This window comes from Neofelis nebulosa, chromosome 12 (assembly GCF_028018385.1).
Source record: "Neofelis nebulosa isolate mNeoNeb1 chromosome 12, mNeoNeb1.pri, whole genome shotgun sequence".
NCBI classification, from domain to species: Eukaryota; Metazoa; Chordata; class Mammalia; order Carnivora; family Felidae; genus Neofelis; species Neofelis nebulosa.
This window is the reverse complement of record NC_080793.1, coordinates 20,665,800-20,689,720: the sequence shown is the minus strand read 5'-3', so window position 1 is coordinate 20,689,720 and position 23,921 is coordinate 20,665,800. Positions and strand designations below refer to the sequence as shown.

The window sequence follows — 23,921 nt, the reverse complement described above, 5'->3', positions numbered from 1 at the left end:
CGTGTTCAGATGGAGAAGCCAAGGCCCCGGGAGCTCAGGTGACTGGCTGACCTGAGACTTGGAGCCCCTCCTCACCTGGCTCCTTCCCCACCCTTCCAGGCACCCCCAACTTTAAGGGCTCTTTCTGATTTCTTACGTAATTCAGATGGAAAAGCGCCCGAAGGCAGCCCCCACGGTGGATCTGTGCGAAGCCGCTATTCAGGGACCTGGATTTTTGACCAAGCGTTGAGATATGCATCTGGTACGTGAGGGCTGAGGGGCAGGAGGACCTGACTGGGGCCGGCATGAGGGTGGGGGCACGGCTGGACATAGCCGCCACCTGCAGACCCCTGATAAGTTGAACCTGCTAGCATCTGCAGGGCCGTGAGGGGCCGCCCTCCTCCACCCTGTCGCTGCCACAGGGCAGCAAATCTGAGCCCGCCAGGGGCCCTGGAAGACTTGGCCGTTAGAGGGACGACAGAGCACGTGGAAATCGGGAACATTCTGGCTGCACTTGCTATGGGCTGCAACTCTGAAACAGGCCAGCGGTATAAAGGAGTTCTGTGGCCAAATGTGTTAGAAGAGCTTGGGTTAAACCGTTAGGTTAGTGCAGGACCTCCCCAAGTTCCCGTGCACTGCACCTCCCCAAGACGGCCACGCCTCCCACCAGCTTGACTGTGGGTCTCTCTTTCCCGGGGTGCGTTCAGGAAGTTGGGTTGTAAAGAACTTTGGAAAATGCTGATCGTCACAGCAGTTTCTCTGTACTGAATGCTGGCTTTGTACTGGGTACTGTGCTCTAAGTAGCCACAGTATTATCGCTCATAGCCGCCCCCCGAGGTGGGTGCCATTTTCCTGTGTTCAGAGAGGAAGCCCGAGGCGTGAGTGTTTCCATGACTTGTCCGGGGCCTCTTGCTGCTTACGTGGTCAGCCAGGATTTGAGCCCAGGTTTGCTGGCACCACTGCCCTGTGGGGCTGCCACTCTGGTGCCCTTGCCTCATGCCTCACCCTCCAGCTGTCTGCACACCCAGCCCCTCTGCAGACAGAGCACCTGAAGCCTGAGGTCTTAGGGTGAGTGGCAGTGAGGAGGCAGGCAGGACCTTGAACTCAGTCCTAGGAGTGCACTGGGCGAGGGCCCTGCTCTGGGGAGCCAGGCGAGGATGTAAGACTGATGATCGTACCCGCTGTGACTCTGTGTGGGTTGAGATCCATGAGCAAGACTGCACAGATCCTCAGCTCCCTCTGTGGGTTGAGGGAAAACCCCATGAAGCCGGTTGGGACCTGGCCTGCTTGTGAACAGAATCAAGGGGGTTGGCAAGTGGGGGGACCCGTTGCAGCCTACAGTTATTACACAGCTTGAAAAAGTCTTTAGGTTGGGGCGCCTGGGTGGCGCAGTCGGTTAAGCGTCCGACTTCAGCCAGGTCACGATCTCGCGGTCCGTGAGTTCGAGCCCCGCGTCAGGCTCTGGGCTGATGGCTCGGAGCCTGGAGCCCGTTTCTGATTCTGTGTCTCCCTCTCTCTCTGCCCCTCCCCCGTTCATGCTGTGTCTCTCTCTGTCCCAAAAATAAATAAAAAACGTTGAAAAAAAAATTTTTAAAAAAAGAAAAAGTCTTTAGGTCATTGACTGCAGTTGGAGAAACTGAGGCCCAGGGCTGTGGCAGGGCTGGGGCATAGAGACCTCACCTGGAAGCGGGTTAAGTCTGAACCAAGTCTTTCCTTGTCAGAGGCTGTGACCTCAGTCCTCTGGGGAGAGACTCCACCTTCCCTGGGGCACCTTTCGTCCATCTCCCCCTTTCCTTCCGCCTCTTCTGTTCACTCCCCTGACCCAGGGTCCTGCACTGGGCCCACCACGTCCTGCACTTGACTGTGGTAACCCCATCACCCTGCCCGTCCCCTTGCCTAGTGGCCTGTCTGCTTCTTGGCAGACAGAGGGCGGCGATCACTCACACTCTGGCTCACGGCTGGGGCTCCGGTGCCGGGCATGTTTAAGATGCTCCATAAATTCTCGGTTGAAGGGAAACTGGCAGAAACTGTTGAAGAGTGGGTCATAGCCAGCCATAGGAGGGGAGTCAGGGTCATTATTACTTGGGGACAGATGAGGAGAACAGCAGGACACTGTGAATTTATTGAGCCCCCCCCCCCATTGTGTGCCAATCACGGGGCTAAAAACGAAGAAATACACAACTGGATCTTTGCTCCACATATGTGTATTTTCCCCTGGGAGACCAGGGTAACACATAGAAAACCACTGGATGACAGACTGCTAAGTTCCATGCTGGTGTTGGGATGACAGTGTCCCCTTTAGCGACCCACAGGAGTGCGGTGGCGAGGCTGTCTGTGTGGCAGCCGGCTCACATGTGCAGTGTCTTACTAATCCTGACCTCAGTCATGAGGTATAGGAATCTTCGTCTCGTGTTACAGGTGAGGCAGCTGAGGCTCCGACCAGAAGGGGGATGTGCCTGAGATCGGGCGGGGGGGTGGGGGGGGGGGTGGCGGAACAGAGCTGACAGTCTCCAAGCTCAGTGCTCTTGTGACTTAATACCTGGAGTTTACACGTAAACAGGCCTCTGCCCCCGGGAGGGGCTGAAGACAGTAGGAACTGGTGATGCCTGCACTCACCGGACATCTGGGCTCACGGCAGGAACACTTGAGGTTTCTTCAGTCTTCACTCGATGCTGTTGCATTGTCCACACCTTACCCAGGAGGACACTAAGGCTCAGCCAGCAGGTGGTAGAGTGGAGATTCCTTCCCAGGCCTGCCTTACTCTAAAACCAGTGCTTCCCGTACCTCGTTGCTGGGAGTCAGAATCCCCTGAGGACCCTTCTGAAAAAGGCGGGTTCCTAGGCCCTTAGCCCCAGCCACTCTACCGCACTTACCCTGGAGTGGGGCCAGGGCCTCTACTGGTGCGCGCTTCCTGGCCATTCTGTTGGGAAGGATGCGGCCTGAGCCCAGGTGCTAGCCGGCCTATGTGAGGGATTGGGCGGGGCCTCTGCTCGTGGGGCCCCTGCCAGGCTAGGTCTGAGGGGCTTTGCTTGGCTTCCTGCCATGGGCCTTTCCCGCGTGCTCCGTGCGGGTGGGCTCCACCCTTGACCTGTCTGAAATGCCTGCTGGCAACTCGGCCGTTTCAGTCTACCCACTCCCGGGAAAAGGGCCCTGCAGAGGGCTGGAGTCAGGCAATCACGCCGTGTGGGTCTCCGCATGCCCGAGAGAACAAGAAAGCTGCTCCGCCTCCCGGGGTTCTGTGCTCTCCCCGGAGGGCACATCCGTGGGAGGGCTGGGCGCTTCCTAGGGGGATCGTGGGGCCACCCCTGTGAGGTGGGTACTTACAGCCCCTTGACACGTGAGCAGACTGAGGCTTAGTGTGCCTAAGGGAATTACCAAGGTCGTGGTGTGGGTAGATGGCAGAAGAGGGACAGAGACCAGATCCATGTGATTCAAAGACTGTCCTCTTAACCTCTGTCCCATCCCGGTAGGCAGCGGAGGTAGAAGTTACTTGAATGCGTGTTGATTTCCTCCCGTGGATGCCATTTATTCCTTATTCTGAAAGAACACTTTTATGTTCATTTCCTTTTTCCTCTCAAGGAGTAAGTATGAGAGTTGCCTTCTCCGCCTTACAGATTTGGAAACTGAGGCCCAGAGATGGAAGTGATTTGCCCAAGTTCACTTAGAGAGTTGGGGCAAAAACTTGTGAACGAGACCTTGGCCTCCCAACCTCCGGCTCACTGCAGTTTCTGCTGGTCCTTGTTGCCCCTTTGCCTGCCGGGGACAAGACAGCCCGTTGGATGACCCCTGACCCCTTGTCACAGAGTTCCTGCTGCTTGGGGACATCACTGCGGGTCCTGGGACCTAATGGTTGCACATGTTGGGTACCAACTGACCTGTCCCTTCCTTTTCTGTTGTCCAGGATCCTATGAGTGTGGAATCTGTGGCAAGAAGTACAAATATTATAACTGTTTCCAGACCCACGTACGGGCACACCGAGGTGAGTGGGGCAGGGCTGAGGGCCGCACCTCCCCGTTCTCTGTCTGGTGTTCTCCCTGGGCCCCCTTGGGGATGACCTCGGACCCCCTCCCCCAGAGCTGCAGTCCTCTCCCTCTTTCTGCAGCAGGCGGGAGACCCAGGCGGACAGGAGAGGCCTCCTTAACTTGGGAGAGCACACAGGGCTGGCGGGGGGAGAGGGGACGGGAGGTCATGCCACCAGACTTCTGTCACCAGTGCCCCTGCCTGCCCCATGCGGGCCCGCTTCCTCCCAGGATGCTTCAGTGCCGCCTGGTGTGGCGGCCCCTGCAGGGAAGATGCTCGCGGGTCCATCTGGTGTGCTCTTCGAGGCGGCCCTGGGAGCGGGGGCGGGGCGCTGTGGCCGTTACGAAGATGAGAGGGCTGAGGGGACGGGAGAGATGGTCCAGGAGGAAGGGCGCTGGGTCAGGGGGCACGGAGAAGGGCTGTGAGGCTGTGTGCGCTGCATTCTGAATGCGCGGAGAGCATCCTGGGCACACGGTGGTGGGTGGACCACCTGCCCTTGCTTTTCTCGCTCTTTTGGCACGGCCCGGCCACGGGTCCAGTCCGCTCACTTCCCTCTCATTTTCTCTCTCTTATAGACACTGAAGCCACCTCAGGGGAGGGAGCCTCCCAAGGCAGTGAGTATTTCCCCTCGCTCTTGTCCCTCAGGACTGCCCTCTGGGAGTCCTGAACCACGTTGCTGTGGTTCAGGCTGTGGGGCCAGCCACAGGGTCTTTATGGAATTGTAGCAGCCTCAGAACAACCTTTCCCAAGGTGTGTCCCACGGCCCACATCCTAGGGCGGCAGATAGGTGTTCGATCAGCAAAGGGTTCTCTGGCCAGATAACCCAGGGCAGCCTTGGGTTCTGCTCAGATGAACACGTTTCTTTGCTGTGGACTTCTCGGGGCCCTTCACGGGCAAGCACTCACTTGCGGAACCCAGTATATGCATCATCTCCTCCTCTGTTCTTTTGACTCCCAATTCCTGGATGGGCCTGGGGCTTCATGGCTGATGTTTGGGAAATGCTACTTCGGAGAGTTATCTCGTGAACACCCACGGGCACTCGTCTCTGGGGTGTGCCATCCCAGCAGCGCCTGGGAAGCCACAGGGCCTCGCCAGCTGAGGACAGTGTTCTGCTTTGCTGTTCGTGGGCCCTGCTCACCCTGCCCCCAGGTCTAAACCCACGGGCCTGGTAAGAAGCCAGATGAGCGTAGGCTGGGGCGGAACCTCTCCCCAGCCAACAAACCTGAGCTCCAGAACCCAGCAGTTCCCCTCCCAGGTGTATCCCAACCGAACTGTGTGCACGTGGCCACCAAAGGACGGCGACTCGGGTGTTCTTAGCAGCCGTGTTTGCAACAGTCCCACACTGGAAACCACCCCGAGCGCCCAGTGCTCGGGGTGGACAGATAAGTCGTGGCGTGTTCACGTGAAGCAACGACAGAGAAAGACGTAGAGCCACACGGATTACCCACAAACACTGTCAGCAAAAGAAGCCTGACACAGAGTTCCTCCTCTAACGTCTGTGCACGGGCAGTACGAGATCGGGAAAGTAATTCGTCCTGGAAGAAATCGTGGGCAGGGGTTTCTGGGTGCTCATGGCGCAGGTGTTTTTGGTTTATGAAAATTGGAGGAGCTGGACAGGTTTCTGTATTGGGGTCAGCAGACCCTTCCGTGGGGACCAGATAGTAAATATTTTAGACTTCGCAGGCCATGCATCTCTGTCCCCACCACTCAGCTATGCCACGCCACATGAACACAGCCAGAGACAGACAGAAATGAATTTTTCACCAGAGCAGAGGATGGGCAGCCCATAGTTCGTCAGCCTGTTCCTCCTGCCATAAAAGGTTTTTAAAAATAATAAACATGCCCAGGGGCGCCTGGGTGGCTCAGTCTGTTAAGCCTTTGAGTCTTGGGTTAGGTTCAGGTCATGGTTCTCGCAGTTTGTGAGTTTGAGCCCCGCATCAGGCTCCACGATGACAGTGCGGAGCCTGCTTGGGATTCTTTCTCTCCCCCTCTCTCTTTGCCCCTCCCCTGCTCGCTCTCTCTGTGTCTCAAAATAAGTCAGCTTAAAAAAGTTATTTTTTTAAATTATAGACATGACCAAAAAAGTCTAAAACAAAGCAGTTTGAGGAGGTGTATGAGCTAAAGCAGGGCCTTAATTGCACTGGGTCCAAAAAGCATTTCCCATCCATTCTCTCTTTGGATTCCCACAGCACGTGAGAGGCAGGCAGTGCTGAGGCTAAGCTTCCATTTTCCAGACATTCGAGGCTCAGGTACGTCAGACACCTGCCTGAGGGCCACGGCTAGGAGGTAGTGAATGCTTGTCCCTCCTCTCCGAGCCCTGCCCCAGCCTGGCCCCTGGCTCCCTTCCTCTTCAAAAGCTTCCTTCTCTTCCAGCTCCCATGGTCTGCCTGTGGTCAGCCACACATTTAAAGATCTTCTCTATTTGTCTTTCCTTCCTTAGCTATTCTGGGCCCCTGGCCTCTCCGGCAGCCCCTCAATGATCCATTGTGTTCCATCTGGCTTCCGTGGTTCCCGGAGGCCCCCTGGCTGTTGAGGACTCTGTAGCCAAGGGTATTTTTAGTCCTTCCATTACTTTTGCCTTCCTCCCGAGGGAGTTTTCTCCCCATGGCCACTGTGCTTTATTTTGTTCTCAGTCCTGCACCCCTATCCTGACCCAAGCCAGCAGTGCCTGCTTAGAAAGCCAGGCATCCTCACAACACCAGCCTCGTGACAGGAGCCTGACCGTGGAGTCCTGGAGCCAAAAGCATCATGTTGAGAATACCAAGTCCAGCCTACCCATTTTGCAGATGGGGACAGTGAGTCCCAGAGAGAACTCATGCAGCTTGTTAGTAATGGAGGTGGGCATAGAAACCAGGCTTCATGCCTTCTAGTCCAGGGGTCTTTCATTTAGCTGTTAGAAAAATTATATCATCATAAATGGAGGCATATATGCGCTCACCCGTATCCTAACTAAGAAAAGAAAAGCTTAACTCCATGTCTACTTCTGTCGCGGCTGTTACGTTGATTCCCTTTCCAAAACGATATTAGGCAACATTTACCAAGTATTTGTTGTCGGTTGGGCATTGTGCTCTGTTCATTTTTCATTACAACTCGGAGATGAAGGAACCGTCTCATTCCCATTTTGCAGATGAGAAGACCAAGGCGCTCGGGTTAGGGAGTGTGTCCAGCGTTAGTTGTGCTGATTGGCATCCGAGTCGGGTTGGAGTCATGCAGCCCCACTGCAGAGTCTGTCTCTCCAGATGGATTCGTGGTGCCCTTCCGGGAGACATTTCTGAGCTCCCTTGGAGGCTCTGAAAGTGTCGTTTCATTGACAGAAAATTATTTTGCCTTTCTTCCTGTGGGGTTTACTCTTTGGTTCTCATCTACTCCTGTCTTAGGTAGGCCTGGCACTGTGGTCCCCACCCGCATTGAGAAGAGGTCGCGGTATGGGATTCGACAGAGCAGGGCAAAGGCGCGTCTCAGTGGCAGAAAGCTGGGGGTTCACCGTTTACTGGAGGTGGTAGGAGGGGCCATGTGAGCAGATGTGAGACGAGTGTGGCCGGCAGCTGCGGAGTGCGACTGGCACTGGCCGGTATGGGAGAGGAATTTCTGGGGCGGGGCCCCATCTGGAACCAGCAGATCCTGGATGCCCTTGACTTCTCCACCTGCTCCCCAATATCCAGCACTCAGAGAGGATTGTGGTCCAGATGGGACATGAAGAGGGGAGGTTATTGTCTAGGCTGGATCGGAACTTGAGCCAGGCTTGGAATCCTAGAATGGCCGGCCTGGGAGAGGCCCTGGGAATCAGCTCATTACTACCTTCCTGTCCCCTCACATTCGGGGGGAAAGAGCAGAAGGTGAATCCCGAGGTGGGGTCAGCCCTTGCTGGCAGTCTGGATGAAGCAGAGCAGGACCAGGCCTCTCCTCCTCTGCTCTCCACCTGTTCTCCCCCCACTCCCCTCCACTGCCTGGCTGGTTCAGGTGTGGGCACAGAAATGGTAGGGCCTGGTGGGATGGTGGCATGCCGGGTCCCCAGACCCTCAGAGTGACTGTGTGTGCTGACGCTGTGTGCATCTCACTTGGGGACCAGTTAGGCTCTGTGGCAGATGCCAGGGCACTTTGGGAGATCACAGGTGCAGTCTAAGAGGTGGGGGCAGAGGCAGGGAGATGGCCGATGTCATCTGTGCCCCTAAGTTCAGCTAAGCAGGGACCAGAACCTTCCCATAGAATTTCCTGGCATTGCAACGTCGGGATGGAGGGAGCCTCCTCAATCCTGTATTTGAGTGCTGGGGAGCAGAAGGAGGGCCAGAAGGCTGGTGCCTCAGTCAGGAACGGAAGGTGGGCTTATCCAGGCAGAGAGAGGCCATGTGCCCTGATTCAGCTATGGCATGGAGCTGAGTGACTATTTGAATCTTGGCTATGCCTTGCCCCACTGTGCAGCCTTGAGTAAGCCACTCTGTCTCCCTGTGCTGGACATAGTCCGGAAGGTGAGGTGGGCGGGTCATCCCGAGATCTGCCCAAGGAAGACACACAGGACGTCTGTGCTAGTGCGTGGGGAGAGCAATGTCCTGAGGGAGTCCCGCCCCGGAATTTGGATAGACCTAGGTAGGGATCATCTGAACTCTGGCCCTGTGTGCATTATCTATTGCTGTGCAACACACCGTCCCACGGCTGAATGACTTAAACAAACATTGATTTATGGTCTCATGAGGCACGTGAGGCATTGGCCAGGACTGTGGTCTCCTCTCAAGGCCCAACCGGTGAAAGGCCCAACCTCCACACTCACGCACATGGCTGTTGGCAGGATCCTTCCCAAGTTGTTGGACCGAGGGTGTCCCTTCCCCCCTGGCTGTTCACCAGAGGCTCCTGTGTGGCTCTCTCTCTGTGGCAGCTTACAACATGGCAGCTAGCAAGAGGCAGGCGGTGTGAGAGAGACAGAAGTCACGGGCTTTTGTAACCTAATCTCAGAAGTGACATCTTATCACTTCATTCCCTTCTCTTTATTAGAAGCAAGTCAACTAGATCTGGTTCAGACTCAAGGGGAAGAGATCGTACAGGGGGTAAATGCCAGGAGGCCAGGGTCTTTGGGAAGCTGCCTACCACAGGCCCTCCTAACTGTGGGGCTTGGGACAGACAGGTCCCTTCTGAACCTCAGCCTACCTGTGTGTTAAATGGCTTACTTCTTGGGGCGCTTGGGTGGCTCAGCCGATTGAGCGTCCAACTTTGGCTCATGTCATGATCCTGAGTTCAAGCCCCGCATCAGACTCTGTGCTGACAGCTCAGAGCCTGGAGCCTGCTTTGGATTCAGTGTCTCCCTCTCTCCCTCTCTGCTCTTCCCTGGCTCATGCTCTGTCTCTCTTTCTCTCTCAAAAATAAATAAACATTAAAAAAAATTTTTTTTTTTTAATGGCTTACTTCTTCCCCCTCAGTCACAAGAACCAATGGAGGAAAGACAGGAAGTGCCTGGTCTGGCACCCTGCACGTGCAGAGCCTCGAGAAGGGAGGTGGGGTCAGGCCCTTTTCAGGTCTCAGCTCACAGAGTGGGATTGCAGGTTGGTTTGAAAGTCGCTTCAGCACCCTCCAGTCTCCTTGTGGAGAGGACCCCTAACGTCCCTGGCACTGATTCTCCGTGGCTCACCAGCTGGGGCTAGTCTGGGCTAGTTTCATGTTTGGGTCGTGAAGCCGATGAGCTGGCCCAAAGAAACCCCACCCGAGTGACCGAAGTCCTGGTAACTACACGTGTCTCTCTGTCCCCCGCAGACAATTTCAGGTACACATGTGACATCTGTGGGAAGAAGTACAAATACTACAGCTGCTTCCAAGAGCACCGGGACCTGCACGCGGTGGATGGTGAGTGAGGCCCCTCACTGCCGGGAAGTAGAGTCAGATAAAGAGGAGCACCCCGCCCCCCCCACCGCCCCCAGGGCCGCTTGTCCCCCTGCCACCCCACCCACCAGCTGTCCCCGCCCTCCTCCCACCCAGAGGAAGGTCAGAGGGCAGTCAGACCAGGAGGGCAGTGACCGAATCCTGAGGATTCTGTGAGAGAGAAGGTCCCCGTCCTACTCCATACATACTTCTGATTAGGGTAACCCAAGTGAAATTGCATTTTGTAGGTCAAAATCCGTCGAATTTTAGCAATTTCATATCGATGCATTTTACAGTTTCATACTGAGTATTCAGATGCTCTGATGAAATTAAACCAGTTTTTTAAAATGAATGATGGTATTTTAGTGTCTTCAGTTATAGAGTTAGAAATTGGAACAATAAATTTAGGTAATTTATTTTTAGAATCTCAATCCTAGAAATAGGGTCTTGGGCCTGGAAAGGATGGAGGGGGGCTCCCACTCCAGCCCCACATCCCCAGCCTGTCGCAGGCTGTGACAACCAGGCCCTGCCACTCACTCCCGCTGGCTTCCCTTTTCACATCGCCTCTTTTTTCCTACTGGTCTCTTCCTTTTTTTCTCCTGCCCTGGCCCCTCAAGTAGCTGTTGGCGACCCAGAAACAGGCCAGGCAGAAATTGCCCGCCTCTGGGTTGGACCCTAGCCCGTGGGGTGGATGGGGAATGGAGGCACAGTCTGTGTCCCAGTTGGGATGTGCCCTCCTGTTGCCCCTGGTTTTCTGGGGCCTCCATGCTGGCCAGGGTAGGCTCTCCTGGGCCCCAGAGGCTGGGAGCGTTGGGCAGAGGCAGCCGTGGGCAGGGACTAACAGGCCTCCCGTTTGCTTCTTTCCTTCTGCGGCTGCTGCCTCCTGCCCGGGTGCAGTATTTAGTGTGGAAGGGGCCCCTGAGAATCGGACAGGTAAGTCCTTGGTGGCTGCTCACTTCCCTGTGCCCGGCCGGACTCCCAAGACCTGGTTGCCAGGGCGCTAAGGGCTGTGTGTTCTCCCACAGACCCCTTCGACCAAGGTGTCGTGGCCACTGACGAAGTGAAGGAGGAACCCCCGGAACCGTTCCAGAAAATCGGGCCAAGTATGCGGGCCTCTCTCTGGGGTTGGGCTGGGCTGGGCCGGTCGGGGGAGACTGGCTGAGGGCTAAGTCTTGCCATTGGAAGAGGGTGACATCACTTACCCTGAAACAGTGGTGCTGGCCAGTGACCACTGACCTCCTTAGACCTCACTTTGCCCACCTGTCAAATGGGCCAGTCTTAGGACTTTAGCTTTTGAGGAGCAGCAGAACAGCACAGGGTCACGGTCAGGGCAGTGAAAGGAGCACATGCTTGGTGCCCTGGTAGTCTGTTAGCCGTCCTGAGCCTCGGCTCCTTACATGTCAATGAGGATGACATTTCCCCGAAGGTTTGTTGGGGGATTAAATGAGATCGTGAATGTAAATCACCTATTAGCACAGTGCCTGGTACATAGTAGGTGCTCGGAAAATAACTCTTGTCATCTGAAGGGGTTCCTCAGCAAATGAAGCTGTCCAGGGGAGCCACATGTAGACATGCTGTCCTTGTCCCAAGTAAACCCCTGAGGGCAGGAGTCACACAGCGGCCTGCCTGTTCTCGGCATACTTGCATTGAGTGTGGTGGGGACACAGCAGTGGGCGGGGCATTTGTGGCCCTGCCCTTGGGTACAGGGAGGGGGCAGTGGGTCAGTAGCAGATAGTTCCAGCATAATCTGAAGTGCAAGGAGCCATGGGGGCTGGCGCAGTACCTGGCCAGCCGCGGGAATCCTGGAGGCTTCTGCTTGGGGACGAGGGTGGGGAATGAGCTCTTGCGTCTTAGGCGGAAGTGGGAGAGCAGCGCCTGTTCTGGGAATTGAAAGGCAAATCAATTCTGAGTTGAAGTCTTGAGAGAGAGCCTTGAATGCCAGAGGAAGGCATCTAGACTTCATTCTGAGGGACAAGGAGCCAGAGAGTTTACCACATGGGGAAGGGACTTGATCGGATTTGCACTTTAGGAAGACTGTTTTGGCTATTTCTAGAAGAATGGATTGCGTAGAGTCTCACGAGTGAGAGGGGTCTGGCCCAGCCCTTCAGGAATTCACATTCCCCTTCCTTGCTTACCACCCAACAGGAAAAGGCCTTTGTCGACTCTGCCTCGCTACAATAAGGATTGAAGGTAGCTTGCAGAATAGACACACAGACACTGAATGAAAGGATGAGGAAATCCAAGGCAAGGAAAGTCGAGGAGCTAACGCAGGGAAGCTGGGGATGCTCTTCAAAGGGTGGAGCTTGGCCCTGACCCTTGGAAGCCGTTGGTCCGGTCCCCATCCTGTTTCTCCGTCCTTCCTCCTCCGTGGTAGAGGATGAGCCTGCTTTGTCTTAACTCTTAAAGCACTCCAGAAACGGGAGAGGCAGCAGTATTTGCGAAGTGGTTAGCATAACGCTTGTCATGTGTTTACCGTGCATATGGCACGTTTTCTTTTTCGCTCAGAAAATGATGAAACCCTCAACACTGAAACTGCTATAAGTTAAACCGTGGGGAAACCTACATGGGAATCAGACACGTGCTATGATGGACATTCGTAGACAGATACAGGACGGGGACAGCGGGGTCTGTGACCTGCCACGTTAGTACTGTCTGCCAGCCGCCCCGGGGTAGCACTGCCCTTCTGTCTGCAGCATCATAATTATGAAAGTAGAGTTGGAATCCGGCCCACATTTGAACGCTGCCATCTCCAATTTACCAGCTACTTTATCCCCCTTCTGAGTGTCCTCTGACTCATCTGTAAGCTGGGGACAAGAGCGTCTATCTGTTCTGGAAGGCTGTTGGAGGATGCCTGCAGGAAGTGTTTGGCCCAGCACCTGGCTTGCATCCAGGGCTTAACACACGAGTGGTGTTGTCGAGAGACGGCCGATTGTAAGAGCTTTAGAGCACCCCATCTATGAACCCCAGCTCTACGTTTAATACCTGCGTGAGGGCGTGCATGCTCTATAATCTCCCTAATCTACGCTTTCCTTAACTCGAGAATGGGGTGGTGACAGTTCTTTCAGGATTGTCGTGGAGATGAGATGAGGTTATGTTTGCGCAGGAATTAGTGTAGTCTTTTAGGCACACACGGAAGGCATTAGTAAATAAGTGGTACCTATTACCCAGGAAGGTACAGAACTAGATGAAACTTGTTCTGTAGATCAGTAACTGAGTCAGACAGACGGCCGGTGGAATTGTCACACACCATAAGCAGTTGGGAATTGCACTGAGCAAAGGGAACTGGGTTTGGCTCCCTGAACGCTCCCAGCTTGACGTTATGGAGCAGAGATTGCTAAAATAGTGTGACCATCTCCCGTCACCGCTCAGGAGCTGCCTTATGAGGTAAGAACGCTGCTGCTTGGGTTTCAAGCAGCCCAAGGCCACAGAACTCTAAAAATGAGAAGGCATAGAGTGAGAGGAGCCACGAGAGGCACACCGCACCACCAATAGAGTTTTGTTGGTCCGGGAAGAGGAGAGACCCTGAAGCAGTGCATGCTGGGAAGTACACCTTCCATATCCACATCATCTGAGCAAATTGGAGAATTAGGGAGGAAGAAGCTGGAGCCATGACAGAGCAGAGGAATCCTTCTAGAAGGAGACAGTTTGTCCTAGGGGCCTTGCATGTCAGCTGCTCTCCTGCTGCAGATCTGAGAAATAACTACCATGGCACTGGTCTCCCATGCTCATGACTACGATGATAATGGGAGGGTCAAGGACAGTTCACTCATGTCTATCGAAAACAGTAAGTCTGAATTCAGCTGCAGTTTACTTGATTTTTTTTAAATGTGGATAGGGAAGAGTAACTTGAAAAATTTTTTAAATTAAAAAAACCCCCCAAACCATGAATCTGTGAAAAATTCCACAGAATTTAGGAGACTCTGAGGACAAGCATACCTCTGAAGATGACCCTACTACAAAATCTAGAAGAACATTCTGTGACAACCATAATCAAGTATAAGAAAATATGACTTACCTCACTCTCCTTGGCTGTCCTAGCAAAATACCCGACTGGATGGCTTCAGCAAATTTATTTTCTCACGGTTCTGGAAGCTAGAAGTCCAGGATCAGAGTGCCAGCCTGGTCAGGTTCTGGTGAGAACCCTCTTCCTGGCTCACAGATGGCCACCTTCTGTCTGTGCCCTCACATGATGGGAGACCAGTGGAAGCAAGCCCCCTGGTGTCTCTTGTAATAAGGGCACCAATCCAGTCGTGAGGGCCCCACCTTCATGACCTCATCTCAACCCAGTTACCTCCCACAGGCCCTGTCTCCAAACACCATCACCTGGGGAGGTGGGGCGTCAACAATTGAATCTGGGGAGCTAGGGGGACACAGTTCAGGCCACAGCATGACCCGTGTGAAAGAGGATCCTGAAGTGTGGTGACAGAGCAGCAGGATAGAACGAAGAGGCAGAGAGAAAAGAATGACGTAAAGGACTGCAGAGAAACAGAGAAGCGCAGAATTAAAACCTACAGTATAGATAGTAAAGAGCAGAATTGATCTGCAGAAATGGAATTAGTTATGGGGATGAGAAACCTGAACGGATCAAGATAACCAGGGGAAAGGAAAACAAGCTAAATACAGAGTGTGGAGAGCCAGTTTCAGATAATTAGTGGTGTTGTACCGGTGGGACAGAAGCAATACTCCAAAGATACAATAGAAGAAAATTTTGCTAAAGGAAGACCTGTGTGTGCAGATTTAAGGGCTCATTGTATTTCAGGTGATGACAGATGATTGTGGTGTAACCTGTCTCCGTGTAAAGAGACCCATAACTAAATAGATCTTAGTGATTTTTTAAACTGTAAATATAAAGAAAAAATACACAGGCATCTAGACATAAGAAAAGCCAGGCGTTATCCAAGATGAACCCAAGGGGGACTTGCCTCAGACTTGGGTACGGTACTAAATGTCCGAAGATGACACTACGTTTTGAAGGGAAAAGGTTGTAATCTTAACAATTTTGTATCTAGACAGCTCACAATTTAGGAGTAAAGGGGAAAGTGAGGGCCCCCAAACCCACTATTTCTCCTATGTACCCATCTTCAGAAAATTTAAAAAACACACTCCAAGGAACTAAGCACATTGAAGAGTCCATTGTCAGGAATGAAGTCCTAGCTCGGGAGGACTGGTGGTAAATGGTCAAACCAGATAAGCTAGAAGCTAAGTTTAAAATGTTGGACTCTGATTATAAAATTGAATGCAAAGGACAAAGATCATTGTAAAATACTAAAAATGAATTTTAAAAACATGAGAAGGAAGGAATAGGTGAAGGATACAGTAGAGGTAGGTTAAACCAGCCCTTCCCATGGTGTGGGCCCTAGACCAGCAGCAGCAGCATCTCATAGAAGTTTATTAGAAATAAACTAATAAACTTGGGGCGCCTGGTGGCTCAGTCGGTTAAGTGTTCTACTTCAGCTCAGGTCATGATCTCGTGGTTGGTGGGTTTGAGCCCTGTGTCAGGCCCTGTGCTGACAGCTTCAGAGCCTGGAGCCTGCTTTGGATTCTGTGTCTCCCTCTCTCTCTGCCCCTCTCCCGCTTGTGCTCGCTCTCTCTCTCTCTCTCTCTCAAAAATAAATAAGCATTAAAAAAAATTTTTTTAATGTAAATTCTTAGGCTCCACCCCCAAGCCACGGATTCAGAATCTCTGGGGTGGAGCCCAGCAATCTGTGTTGTAACCATCTTTCCAGATGATTCTTAAACATGCAAAAGTGTGAGAAGCATGGAGTTAAACTGCCTTTCTCAATGGTAATAGACTTGAAATTACCATTTTCTGCTTAACTGTAACAGACAGATGTATCTTACATGCTATGTAAAACAAAGGAGAATATTGGAAAATAATGGAATATTGGAGAATAATGGAAAGGCAGAGAGAAGATTTCATTCATCAAACAACTGAAACAAAGGAAACCAGAAAAGGTGGAGCACGAAAAAAAAGAAACAAAACATAAAACACGTAAAACCAAGTCAATTATGGCTTTAAATAAAAGCAAATGGCATAATCTCTTTCATTAGAAGACAGAGATTCTCAGGTTAATTTGAAATAATGGTTTATTAGCAGCACACTTAGTTAATTCCTCATCTTTTGTCTTTCTCCGGGAACTCGCTCTTGCTTCCTTAACTAAATTGAGTTCCCTGTTAGGATTTTCATAGCACTGTTAAGTGTCTCCTTTAAGAGCCCCTCTGGTGGTTGCAGTGTTAAGTTTGTGTGATTATTTGATTTTTCTGTCTCCTTTCCCAGACTGTAAGCTCCTTGAAGGCAGGAACCATGACTGCTTTTGCTCATCATTTTCGGCTGACATTTAGCAAAGTATCTTTTTAATGAATTTTCCCAAGACAGTTTAGGGAAGTGTTTTCAGGCACATGCAGACAAGTAGAAAGAAAGATCCTAGAAAGTAACTATTTGGAATGAATGTCCATCAAACTAATACAAGAGTATAATTAGAAGTGTGAGCAGTGGTTCTTAAACTTTCCTCTGCATCACAGTTTTCTAGGGGGACTGTTAAAACACAGATTGCTAGATCCCATTCCTAGAATTTTGCTTTCAGCGTCTTGGATAAGTCTCAGAGAATATGCATTTCTAACAGTTTGACAGACGATACCGGTGCTGCTGGCTCAGGGACCACCCTTTGAGAAGCACCGTGTTAGAAAATCGTGTAATGTTAGTTAACACTGACAGTTTTGATTTCGTGAGGCTTAAATGCGGCAGACAACATCACATCTAAAAATACAAAATACATTTAGGAATATGACAAAATGGAAAGGTTGATCATGACCGTCTTGGAGAGAGCAGGTAGACAAACGGGATCATGTAGGGCTTGAATAATATAATTAATACGGTTGATCTAACTAACAACTTCGAAGCCTGTAAATAGCAAATCGTCTATCTTTTCCAGTGTTCATGAGTCAGTTATAAAAGTTATTTATGAAAAGGTTTAAATCCGTATTGAGAGAGAAAGACCACAAACAATTTTTAAAAATTGAGAAAAAATAATTGTGACATATAGAGCAAAATGTTGATGTCCTTAATCTGCAGAGTTCTTAGCCATTAAAAAAATGTAAATACGCCTATGGAAACATTGGCTGTAAACTCAAATGGGAAAGTCACGAAAGAAAAACTACAGTTAATTAAACATGAAAAATAGTCAATTTCCTTAGAACTCAAAACAAATGGAAAATAAAACCAGCAGTGCAATAGAATTCTCCCTATAAGGCACAGCTTTCTGATTGGGATAAAAATTGGCCCAACCTTTTGATATGTACTTGGTGCTGTGGTTATCAAAAGCCTTAAAAATGCATGCCCGCAATTTATCCCGAGGAAATAATGAGCAAAGATTATGCACAATAATCTTTACTTTGCAACGATGTGACAAATGATGAGCAAATGTGCAAACATTTCTACAAAGATGTGGATTGCTGCATTTTTTTTTTTTTTTTTTTTTTTTTTTTTTTTTTTTTTGGTAAGGGAAAAAAATTTGAAACGATCTGAACATCCCCTGGTGCAGGAGACTGGCTCAGCAGATTTCAAAGTCCAGAGGGAACCATACAGCCAATAAATGCAGTAGGGATCGATGTTTATTGATTGAGCAAGATGTCCACAAAGTATCGTCGATTGAATACACCAGGTTACAAAGAGGATACGGATCAGGGCTGGCTAATTCAAGGCCCACCGGAGCTATACAGCTGATGTCAGGGAGAGGAGCCCGCTCCGGAGGAGATGGGAGTGAGGGGTGGGCCCCAGGGGCGGATGGCAAGGTTGCACACTCCACCCCAGGGGGCAGCTGCTGCTCTTTGTTTGGGGGTGACAGATGATTGAAATTTCTCGTACTCTTTAAGTTTTGTATTTGTATTTATCAGTATTTTATAATTTTCCCCCAGTGAACAATATTACATCAGAAATTTTTAAGAAGAAAGAAGTTAGGCAGTGCCCAAAGAGAGGTAAAGATAAAGTCTGGTGGGGCCTGAGAGGAAGACGTGACCCCTTCTGCCGGGGGGGTGGGGGTGCTTGGGGGCGGGGAAGGTCTTGGAGACGAGGGGACCCAAGCGTGGCCATCGCAGAGGGGCTGAGCGAGAGGTTGGCACTGGTCACCACACATTTCCTGAGCACCAGGGTCTGGGGGGGGAGTGTGGACGGAGAAACGGCGTGTGCCAGGTACTGTTCTAAGCACTTGACGTATAAATTTAATCCTCACAGCAATCCTACAAGGTGGTCCAATTATTACCCCCGTTTTATAGATAGGAAAACTGAGGCACAGAGAGGTTAAGAGATTTGCCCAAGGTCACACGGCTGGACATGGAGGAGGAGCTGGGAGCTGAACCCAGGCAGGCTGACTCCAGTGGGCTCAGGGTTGTAGTTGGTCCCAGGATGAGGGGAGCCGGAGGGGAGGGAGCATGCTGCTGCTGCTTGCTGGGGGGTTACGTGCCCATTCCCACACTTGCCTCTCCTTGGACAGAAACTGGCAATTACACCTGTGAATTCTGCGGAAAGCAGTACAAGTACTACACGCCCTACCAGGAGCACGTGGCCTTACACGCCCCCATCAGTGAGTACCTTCTCTGGTTGGGGCCTGGAGGAGTTGGAGGGAGGGGTGGGCTTGGCCTGGGGCAGCCTCTAGGTGTCCAGGCCTGACCCGGGCCACCTTACCGCAGTAGCTGGATTAGCTGGGAAAGCCCCACCCTTCAGCCAGGAAAGCCTGAGTCTCCCTCGGTAGACTCAGGGTGGGCATCATTCATCCAAGTCCTCCAGTGGCCCCACCCCTAAGCACCTCTGAATCCTGTGGTTCCTGAGACCCCCCACTCCGGAGCCAGTGACCCGTGATACAGCTTCAGTCTGAACCAACGCATGGCCTAACCCAGGCTAGGCGATGGCCAACTAGACAGGACAGTTCCGTTTTTGCCCTCGGTGGTGGAAAAGGTAAAAAGGGGGAAGGGATGCTAAGTCGAGACTCAGAAGCCCTGGGTTTAATCAGCTGGGTTGCAGGGTTGCGTGACCTTGGGCGGGCCCCATCCTGTTTCTGGCCCTCAATCTCTCCCTTCTCCCTTGGCCTGGGAGGAAAAGAGTTCTAAGGGCCCTTCGGTTGGGACATCCCAGCCTTCCACTCTCCTGATACCACTGATTGACTTCCCAGCTTCCCTCCTGGATGTCAGAGGGGGCTCCATCCTTAGATCCCCAGACATGTGGGCTAGGAGGATAGGAGAGATTTAGGCTAGATCCAACAGAGGATTAGTTTGCTGAGGTTGAAACAGCCCCTCCAGTGGGCTTTGGATCTAGAGATTTGGGTGCCGATGGGTTCTGTGTAGAATTAGGGGCTGAACTGGATGGCTTCATCAGGTGGTACCCAGGGCTAGGGCTTGAGGACCCTGGGTCTGGTGAGAGTATCCAGAAGGATCTGTGCTCACTGCAGAGGAAGTCCTTACAAATGGATTCATCTGATGATCCTCTTTGGTGCCTGGCTGCTTTCACTTAGCATAATGTCTGTAAGACACATACACGTTGTATGTATCAGTTGTTCTTTCTTTTTTTTACCGCTGAGCAGTATTCCATTGTATGAAAATACCCCTGTTTAGCCATTTGCTTGTTCATTTCAGTTGTTTCCCATTTTAGGCTCTTATGACTGAACCTGCTATGAAAGTGTTTGTAGGAGGCTTTTGGGGGACATATGTGTTTATTTTTCATGGGTAAAATACCAAGGAGTAAACTTGCTAGGTCATAGGGGAGAGTGTGTTTAACTTTTTAAGAACTTACACACCATTTTCCAAAATGGCTGTAGCATCTTACGCTCCCACCAGCCACATATGGGAGTTCCACTTCCTCCACATTCTTGCCAGAGTTTGTAGGCGATGGGCTGTTTAATGCTAGCTGTTCTGGTGAGTGCTTACTGGTCATTGTGGTGTTAATTTGTATTTCCTTGATGACCAATGATGTTGAGCATACTTTCATCTGCATATTGGCCATGTGTGTATTTTACTCTGGAGATTGTCTAAAGTCTTTTGCCCATTTTGTGGTTGGGTTGTTTGTATTACTAAATTGTAAGGGTTCTTGGGGCACCTGGGTGGCTCAGTCAGTTGGGTGGCTGACTACAGCTCAGATTGTAATCTCGCGGTCTGAGTTCGAGCCCCCCGTTGGGCTCTGTCCTGAGAGCTCAGAGCCTGGAGCCTGCTTCAGATTCTGTGTCTTCCTCTCTCTCTAGCCCTTCCCTGCTTGCTCTCTCTCTCTCTGTCTCTCTCTCTCAAAAAATAATAAACAATAAAAAAATTTTTTTAAATTGTAAGAGTTCTTTATACATTGTAGGGCCAGGTCTTGTATCAGGTATATGTACTATGGATATTTTCTTGCAGTCTTCAACATGCCTTTTGATTTTCATACAGTATCTTTCGATGAGTGGTTTTTAATTTTTATAAAGTCTAATTTACCAATATTTTCTATGGCTAGTGCTTTCTGGGTCCTACCCAGAATATCTTAACTACCTCAAGATTGTGAGGATATTCTCCTTAATTATCTTTTGGAAGCTTTAAAATTTTAGCCTTTGCATTTAGGTCTGTGATCTTTTCAAGTTAACTTTTGTGAATGGTGAGAGGTAGGAGTTGAGATTAATTTTATCCCATACAGATATCTGGTGGTTCCATCATTTGTTAAAAGGATTGTCCTTTCCCCCATTGCATTGCATTGAATTGACAGTCAGTTGAAAGCATAAATATGTGTCAGTTTATTTCTGTTCTGTCGATTTATCTGTGTTTATGCCAATATGGTCTCATTTACTGGAGTTCTATAGCCTTAAATTCAGGTACTCTCGGATTTTCGACTTTGCTCTTTTTAAAGAGTATTTGTCAATTTTAGGAACTTTGCTCTTCCATATAAATGTTAGGGGAATTTCTGATTCCCAATTTCTACCAAAAAATCCAACTGGGATTCTGTTTAGGATTACTCTGAATCTACAGACCAATTTAGAGAGAATAGACATCATCATAATATTGGCAATTCCAATCCATGAATATGGTATATCTCTCCATGTATTTAGGTCTTTTTCTCTCAGCAATAGTTTGTATTTTTCAAAGTAGAGATCTTGTACATATTTCATGAAATTATCTCTAAGTACTTCATGTTTTTTGACACTATTATGATTTTCAGTTTTCCAATTATTTATTGCTATTACATAAAGACATAATTTTTGTATATTGAATTTGTGTCTTGCAGTTTTACTAAATTCACTGACTAGTTCTAATAACATTTTTACGAGTTTCTTTGGATTTTCTGTATACATACTGATGTCATTTACTAATAAATAACTTTGCTTCTTTCCAGTCTGTATTTTTTTGTTGTTTCACTATACTGGTTAGGATCTTCCAGTGCAGTGTTGAGTATAAAACTTCAGTGAGTATTTCTGCCTTTTTCATAATCATAAGGTTCAGTTTTTCATCATTAAGGATGATCATTTTCATTATTAAGTATTATATTAGCTGAAGTAGGTTTTTATAAATGCCCTTTATTAGTTGAAGTTACCTCTTATTCCTAGTTTACTGAACTCTTCTGTCATAAATAGGTGTTTTATGTTTTTTTCTGTACCTGTTGAGATGATTCTATGATTCTCATCTTTTATTCTGATAATGTGTATTACATGGATTGATTTATTGTCATTGTTCTTAAATAAGTCACAATGCCTATACTTTATTAAAACACATTAAGAGTATCAGAAAGTCCAACTCTGAAATGAACTGAAGAAACTTAAAATGTTGGAATGTTTCCTCTTTGTTTGGAGAGTGATTTTCTTCCTTGAAACTTATTTTTCTTGGAAAGGCATCTGAATTATTTTAAGACCTGGGGTAGTTTGTAGAGTTATTTGATCTCAAGAACATATTTTCTGATTACTCCTATCTAAAACTCCCTAGGATTTCACCTGGTTTTTAATATCACTCCCACAACTGATTTCTCAAGGATAGGGAGCTACAATCCTAGAATTAGCAGAGCCCCATGTTCAATCAGTGGTTTGATGATGATCATCATCATAATCAAGAAAATAAAATTCTTCTGGTGAAGTTTTTTTAAACAATATTGAGGCATATTGTTACACAATACAGTACCTGTATTTAATTTTTTTTTAACATTTATTTATTTATTTATTTATTTTTTTAAATTTTTTTTTCAATGTTTTTTATTTATTTTTGGGACAGAGAGAGACAGAGCATGAACGGGGAAGGGGCAGAGAGAGAGGGAGACACACAGAATTGGAAACAGGCTCCAGGCTCCGAGCCATCAGCCCAGAGCCTGACGCGGGGCTCGAACTCACAGACCGCGAGATCGTGACCTGGCTGAAGTCGGACGCTTAACCGACTGCGCCACCCAGGCGCCCCAACATTTATTTATTTTTGAGAGACAGAGGCAGAGCATGAGCAGGGGAGGGGAAGAGAGAGATACAGAATCTGAAGGAGGATCCAGGCTCTGAGTTGTTTGTTAGCACAGAACCCAACACGGGGCTTGAACCCACGAACTGCGAGACCATGACCTGAGCTGAAGTCGGACGCTCAACCGACTGAGCCAGCCAGGCACCCCTAAAGTGCCTGTATTTAAAGTGTACGGTTTGATAAGTTTTGACCTATGTATGCACTCACAAAACCATCACTGCAGTTAAGATAACGAGCATGTCATCACCCCAAAGGTTTTTTGTGCTTTTGTATAATCCCTTACTCACCACTTTCCCATCCCCAGGCAAACACTGATTTTCTTTGTTACTATAGATTAATTTGCATTTTCTAGCATATTGCATATGTGGCATCTTAGAGTATGTACCCTTTTTATGTGTGGGGGGAGGGTCTGGCTTCTCTCACTCACCATGGATTGTTTTAAGATTCATCCATGGTTACATGTTATCAGTAGTTCATTCCCTTTAATTGATGAGTAGTAGCTTTCCATTGGATAGATGTAGATACCACAGTTTCCTTTATTCACTTACAGATGGACATTTGGGTTGTTTTTAGTTTAGAGCTAATACAAGTAAAGCTTCTCAACATTGGTGTACATGTCCTTGTATGGACAAATGCGTTCATTAATCTTGAATAAATATCTAGGAGTGGAATAGCTGGATCATATGATACGTGTGTATTTAACTTTTAAGAAAGAACCCAACTGTTTTTCAAAGTGGTTATGCCATTTACATTCCAACCGGTAGTGTACATTTCTTTTTTGTCATGTCCTGGTCTCAGCTGGGTGTCAAGGTACAACTGGCCTCTTAGAATGAGTTGGAAAGAATATTCCCTGAGTGTAGTGTCACTTAGGTTAAGCTGGTTAATAATCAAATCTCTACACCTTTTCAGGCTTTAGAAAAAAAAAATACACTTGTTCTATCTAGTACTGAGAGACAGACATTAAAATCTGCAACTGTAATTGTGGATATGCTGTGTCTCCCTTTAGTTCTGTCAGTTTTTGATTCATGTGTTTTGAAACCTTGCTTTTAGGTGCACACACTTGGGACCATTATGTTTTGATGACCCTTTAAAAATTGTTCAGTACCTTTATTTATTTCTTAATTTCTTTAACAGGTAATACCTGTTGTCCTGAAATCTACTTTATCTGATATTGATATAGCTGCTGCAGCTTGCTTAGAATTAGTGTTTGCATGGTGTATTTCTTTCGATCTTTTTGTTTTAATGTTTCTGTGTCTTTCTATTTGAAGTATGTACATATAATTGGTTCTCACTCTTTTTTTCTCTAGTCTGACAATCCCTGCCTTTTAAACGAAGTGTTTAATCCATTTACATTTAATATTATATATGGATATGGTTGGATTTTTGTATTTTGTAGTTCATATTTTTTATATTTTTTATATTTTGCCTTATATTTTTTTCTAGTTGTCCCATCTCTTCTTATTGTTCATTTTTTCTTCTTTTCTTGCCTTCTTTAATATTAATCAAGAACTTCCAAAAAAATTTCCTTTGTTAGCTTTCTAGCTGTACCCCCTTTTTCTTTAGTGGTTCCTCTGTGGTTTATAATACACATCTTTAATGTATAACAATCTATCATAAATTTAATTCATAACATCACACGTAAT

At 48.8% G+C, this 23,921-nt stretch overlaps 1 protein-coding gene across 5 annotated transcripts in view; it reads left to right on the top strand.

Annotated features, from left to right (window-relative positions):
• ZNF618 (zinc finger protein 618) overlaps positions 1 to 23,921 on the top strand; it is a 180,379-nt gene that overhangs the window by 128,961 nt on the left and 27,497 nt on the right. For 2 of the 5 annotated variants that reach the window (XM_058694422.1, XM_058694418.1), the window contains exons 4-10: positions 3,881 to 3,958; positions 4,575 to 4,613; positions 9,739 to 9,828; positions 10,741 to 10,776; positions 10,869 to 10,946; positions 17,758 to 17,817; positions 18,333 to 18,422. In XM_058694422.1, coding sequence (XP_058550405.1) covers positions 3,881 to 3,958; positions 4,575 to 4,613; positions 9,739 to 9,828; positions 10,741 to 10,776; positions 10,869 to 10,946; positions 17,758 to 17,817; positions 18,333 to 18,422 — 471 coding nt within the window. Of the gene's footprint in view, positions 1 to 145; positions 242 to 3,880; positions 3,959 to 4,574; positions 4,614 to 9,738; positions 9,829 to 10,740; positions 10,777 to 10,868; positions 10,947 to 17,757; positions 17,818 to 18,332; positions 18,423 to 23,921 lie in introns of all 5 variants that reach the window. The other 3 variants (XM_058694421.1, XM_058694420.1, XM_058694419.1) reach the window with 2 other exon arrangements.